The sequence below is a fragment of the Schistocerca gregaria genome, chromosome 1, assembly GCF_023897955.1.
Source record: "Schistocerca gregaria isolate iqSchGreg1 chromosome 1, iqSchGreg1.2, whole genome shotgun sequence".
Lineage (NCBI taxonomy): Eukaryota > Metazoa > Arthropoda > Insecta > Orthoptera > Acrididae > Schistocerca > Schistocerca gregaria.
The window spans coordinates 1,107,345,749-1,107,351,748 of NC_064920.1; the positions used below are offsets into that span (position 1 = coordinate 1,107,345,749).

Here is a 6,000-nt window from a genome sequence, read left to right on the forward strand (position 1 = left end):
CATGATCTGCTTTGTCAACTTTTTACTGGCAAATAAATAGTGATTTCGCTTATCGACAACTGCGGACGCCGGATGACGTTTGTAACTCACGTAATTAGCGAAATCACATTACATTTTTATCAGAGCTACCAACTCCTATAATGACAATAAATGTTAAGCTAGAATCTATTTTGCCAGCGTATGTGAATCGGCTGTCGGGTTTCGTCTGCACGACGAAGTGAGGTTATCAGTGCTGTCGTAATACTGTTAATGATGAGAGAGTACACTTTCCTAATGGATGTCAGTGAACTCGTTAGGAGGAGGAGATTATACAACAACAGATATTTAAACCATCCTCTCTCTTTGTCATTGAATAAAAAATGACTGGAGCTCTTCTTTCATAAGACGTGTGATACTTGAGGCATTTCAGTCTCATTAACTATCACTTATAGACAAGGACCATTTAAGATTAGCGGACACTTATTGTGGCACCCCATGTTTTGTCTACGTGGAAGTGACTGTAGCTGTTTAGACCTCGGTAGGCCTCTGACGCCCAAAAATACACGAAAATAAGCCCATTCGTATTCAACTCTGCTGTCAACAGTAAGAGCAACTACATAATACTGGATGTATCTTCAAATGTTGCGTAGGTAACGCAATGCCAAAGCTTAGTTGGAACAGAAATATAGAAAGAATTCAGGTCTCTACAATAATTTACCAAACACAGAAACCGGTCATTGTCGGTAAATGAAAGAAAATCGTACGACATGAAAAGTAAATGTGTAGGACCGAGCACTTCATAGAAAAAGAATGGTATTAAAAAATTCGTAGGGTATGAAACGGTATCTTCACTTGGCCTTGATTGACTGTAGCCTACACTAAGTGTATAAAACAGAAGATTAAAAATTCTGTTTTTTGGTATCGTGATTTTCTCTAAAGTATGTAAGAGTTCTGTGTGTATTGCTACACACTGCCCTTTGACAAGTAAGCAGGCATCATTCCACGTCTCATTCGTAAGCGGAATGGAAAAAGAAAGCGTTACAGTAGCATAAAATGAAATTAGCCTCTGTCTAGGCTTCATAGTGATTTGCGGGATTCAGCTGTTTATATAGATGAGTAAGGCAACACAGTAATTACATCATCACACACACTCTGTCGTACGTAAAGCAAAATTAGACTATGTCTATGAAAGAGATAGCACGGTAACAGCAAAAGGGAAATGACAAGTAATGAGATACCTGATATACGTTTGCCACACTTTTTCTGCATCGTGTCAGGCGATCAAGTCTGATTTCCTTTCATCCATGTCTAATCGAGCTAGGAATATGTCTCTAATGACCTCGATATTGACACGACGCTATACTCTAACATTCCTTTCTTCTTATCTTCCTTATAAACCCATTGATGAAATACTGTTCTGCAGTGTGGGCTACATATGAAGCTACGGGCGGACCTCACATGCAACAATTTTATACTGGTTCCTCTAAATATGACACTACAGTGACGCTAGAATTGCTGCTGTAGTTACAATTTATTTTAGAACTTCCCAGTATGCTGGAGTAATTGCAGGGCAGCAACTTGTGTTAATCAATACAAGGGAAAAACAGCCAAAGTTGCAGGTTTTACTTTTATTTGCTTGAAGGCTAGTTTCAGGTCGGGACCCATTTTCAAATCATCCAGATAGTCTAAATGGTGTTTCCTAAAATAGAAGAATCATGTCAAGATAACAAACATTTCTGCTGTATGTATAGGTTTGTTATCTTGACATGGTTCTCATACTTTGGGAAATTCCATTTTGACTATGAGGATGTTTTGAAAATGGATCCCGACCCGAAACTAGTCATCAACCAAATAAAAGTGAAATTGGAAACTTTGGCTGTTTTCCCGTTGTGCTGATAATTTTTGTTTTGTTTGTTGTTATGATGAATGTCAAGAACTGATATAATAATACTTTTCACACTTCATTGCAGCTTCGCAGCACTGACCATCAGTGCCAACAATGGTTCGTTTGAAAATTTGCAGTACACCCATTCCGTCTGTCCAACGCTCACAACAGAATAGGTAAAACACGAAAATTAGCCAGAAACGTAAACTGTTACATGTTCTAGCCGACACCGTTACTTAAGTATCTCACTGGAATATTCATTTTCTAGTTCTACAATTGGTCTCGTACGCTGTCCAGTGCTGTGGATAATGGACTTATGGGAAATGGTGGTTTGCTTCCGCCTTGACTGTCAGTTGACCAATATGTCTTTTTCAGTCCCTGTTCGAATCTGCAACTACTGGCAGCGATAGTTCAGGACGAAGGTCCGGAAATTTGTCTTTGCTTGTATCAACTTCCTTACTCGCAAACCATATTTATGAGAGAACTAAAAAAGACGGAATTCGTCACCGCAAACACTAAACAGTAGATTGATTTTCCCGCTGGGACCAATGAGATTCTACATGTGTGCTTCAGCGCTACAATGCCCCTTTGTGGACACGAAACACCTTGTCTAAAGTGCACGTCATTACAGCTCAAGTAAGTCATCCGCCTAGCTCTTTCACACACATAAAAACACCTCCACGCACTCATACACATCTGGCTTACATATACTTAATCAGGTTAAAACTTCCACTGTTCTAAATTGAAATGTTCTAGGCAAATATTTCGGGAAATTCCAACTGGATGTTCCAACTGAATGTAAGGCAAAGAACAGATCTACCCTACCGTCTCCCAAATTTTCCCACCTGAGAACCCTCTCGTTCCACTTCCAGCTCGTGATTTTCCAGAAAAGACTCGATCTCTCTAAATGAACGAGATAAGAAACAGCCTCTCCTATAGCGTTGGGTAGAGAATGCAAAGTAGAAAAGTGCGAGAAATGCTTTTATTCTGACAAGCATTACTACCTGTTTAACGACAGCACATATTCAAACAGTTGCTTTTCAGTAATTCGTCTTAGCCTTTGATAAATAAAAAAAATATAAAATGAAAAATCTATAATATGTAGCAGGTGCTGAGATAAAAATATTATAAATATTGTAAAATATTATTATTTTTAAACTGGGACCATTTTAGACCAAATTCGACCATCCTTACGCTAGTAAAACTGTCAGAGAGCTTGTAGGCGAGTTCCCACGACGAAAAGAAAATTCCACGAAACTTTACAGGGGAAATTAAACACAGAATAATAACTATAGAATGGACGATTAAACTTTAAAGAGAGTGTCACAAAAGTGAACTTAATCACATTTGAAGAGAGATTTTTTATAGATTTATTTCGGACGGTTCTCATCAAAGAATCATTTACATACACATCTACATGGCTACTCCTCTATGAAGTGCCTGGCATAGTGTTGATCGAGCCACTTTCACACTATTTCTGCACCGTTCCACTCTCCGCAGCGCGCGAGAAGAATGAACACTTGAATATTTCGTGCGAGCTCTGATGCGGTTTATTACGATGATCATTTGTCTCAACGTAGGTGGGGGTCAACAGACTATTTCCGCATTCGGAGGAGAAAGTCGGTGATTGAAATTACGTGAAAAGATCTCTCCGCAACGAACAACGCCTTTATTTTAATGACTACCGTGCCAAATCTCGTATCATGTCGGTGGCACTCTCTCCTCTATTTCGCGACAGTACAAAACGAGCTCACCTTCTTTGAACTGTTTCGATTTCCCCCGTCAATCCTGTCTGGTAAGGATCCTACACAGCATAGCAATATTCTGGAAGACGACGGACAAGCATGGTGTAGGCAGTCTAGTGAATTTGTTTGCATCTATTAAATGTTGTGCCAATAAATTGCCGTCTTCCGTTTGCTTATCCTCAACATTATCTACGTGATCGTTCCAAAAGTTGTTTATAATTGTAATTCCTAGATATTTAGTTGAATTCAAAGTCTTTAGTCTTCTGCAATTTATCGTGTAACGGAAGTTTCAGCGGATTTATTTTAGTTCTCTCATGGATGAACTCACAGTTTTCAGTATTTACGATCAACTGCCACTTTCTGCACCATACAACTATCTTCTCTCCATTATTTCGGAATCGAGTCTGATCTTTCGATGACTGTACTAGACGATAAACGACATCATCATCTGCAAACAACCTAAGACGGTTGCTCAGATTGTCACCGAAATCGTTTATATAGATTAGGAATAGCAGAAGTCCTATAACACTTCCTTGGGGAACGGCAGGTACCACTTCTCTTTTACTCGATGACTTTACGTCCGTTCATCTACATCTACATGATATCCCGTAAGCCACCTAATGGTGTGTCGTCGAGGGTACTTTCGGTACCACTATCTGATCCTTCCAACCCCGTTCCACTAGCGAATAGTGCGTGGGAAGAATGATTGTCGGTAACCCTCTAGACTGACTCTAATTTCTCGAATTTTCTCCTCGTGGTCAATACGCGAGTTGTTTGTGGGGGAAGCAATATGTTGTCCGATTGCTCCTGGAAAATGCTGCCCCCAAATTTTAATAGTAAATCTATTGTTGCTGCGAAATGTGACCTGTTCGACAGGAAATCACGAATCCAGTCGCACAACTGAACGATACTTCATAGACATGCAATTTGAGTAGAAGCCGCTTTTAAGGAACGGTGTGAAGTGGTTCTGGAAATCTATAAACATGGAATAAATTCGAGATCCCCTGTCGATAACAGTCATTATTTCGTGAGAATAAAAAGCTAACTTTGTTTGCACACGAGCGATGTTTCCTGAAACCGTACTGACTTTGTGTCAATGATGGTTTTCTTCGAGGTAGGAGAACACGAATACTCCGTTATTTCCTACACACAGCTTCCGCTTCCGAACTTATAATGAAGGTAAGTTACTACTAGCGACGACTTTTAGACATGTGTAGAAGCTGTCTTCTTTCCTGCGATCGAAAAGACTGGTACAGTGGGAGGACCACGTCCATGAAGCAGTTTGGAGCGATTTAGAGAGCATGCATGCAGATGTACAAACTACAGTAGCCGGTAGTGCCTGCCTACCTGTGCTGTCCTGTATCCTCGGACTCATGCTGTCTTCTGTGCGAGGAAGCTGACGGCGCGTGTTGCTACGGAGACAGCACGAGAGCTATTAGTGTGGTGGAGAGGGAACGAACAGGCACATTAGATCGCGCCGCCCTCCCAGTAGATAATATGACGTCTGGCCAGGTAACACACGTATCGCGCCAAACTACTTTGTGCATGTTTTACCGCAGATAATCCTTCAGTGACTCTTGTCACATACTTGAAAGAGGGTTTTTTGTCCTTAAAATATACAGTAAAATATACGTCAGCCTTCCTTTGTCACATACCTGAAAGAGGGTTATTTGTCCGTAAAGTATACAGTACGTCAGCTTTTCTCTGTCGGTGATTTATGAGGTAGGAAATAACTTTGATAGTGCCCAGGAAAGCTTCGTGGAAAGTCTCTAAATATTTCCGTTGTCCTGTACACTTTGTTCAAGCTCTCCACGATGACATGTGTTGTTTATCAGGACAAAATATCTGACAAAACTCTATTACTAATAGGTTTAAACAAGGATGTTCCCTCGCACCAACATTGTTTGTCCTGCACCTCCCAGTCACGCTTAAGACAAAATCAGTAAAAAGAGCACGTTTTGTACTTAAATACAAATTTGACGGAGGACAATTATCAGTCTAGACTGTGTTCTATAGCCATCCGGGATGGCCGAGCGGTTCTAGGCGCTACAGTCTGGAACGGTGCGATTGCTACGGTCGCAGGTTAGAATCCTGCCTCGGGCATGGATATGTGTGTCGTACTTAGGTTAGTTAGGTTTAAGTAGTTCTAAGTTCTAGGGGACTGATGATCTCAGAAGTTAAGTCCCATAGTGTTCAGAGCCATTTGAACCAACTCTGTTATACAAGGTTCATAAGTCTCATCGAAATAAGTGAACTGCAATATGCAGACGACAATGCTTCTTCAGATCATACGCCCACAGAGCTGTAATTGTATGTAAACTGTTTCCGTACTCATATGAATGGTTTGCTTGAACAACAATACTCCTGACTCAAAGGTACCCATACAGACAG

The 6,000-nt window shown here is 40.5% G+C and overlaps 1 protein-coding gene across 1 annotated transcript in view; it reads right to left on the bottom strand.

Annotated features, from left to right (window-relative positions):
- Positions 1-5,078, bottom strand: part of LOC126283162 (sialin-like) — a 186,260-nt gene extending 181,182 nt beyond the window's left edge. The window contains exon 1 of the mRNA XM_049982250.1: positions 4,957-5,078. Coding sequence (XP_049838207.1) covers positions 4,957-4,984 — 28 coding nt within the window. The 5' untranslated portion in view covers positions 4,985-5,078. The remainder of the gene's footprint in view (positions 1-4,956) is intronic.
- Positions 5,079-6,000: the final 922 nt, after the last annotated feature.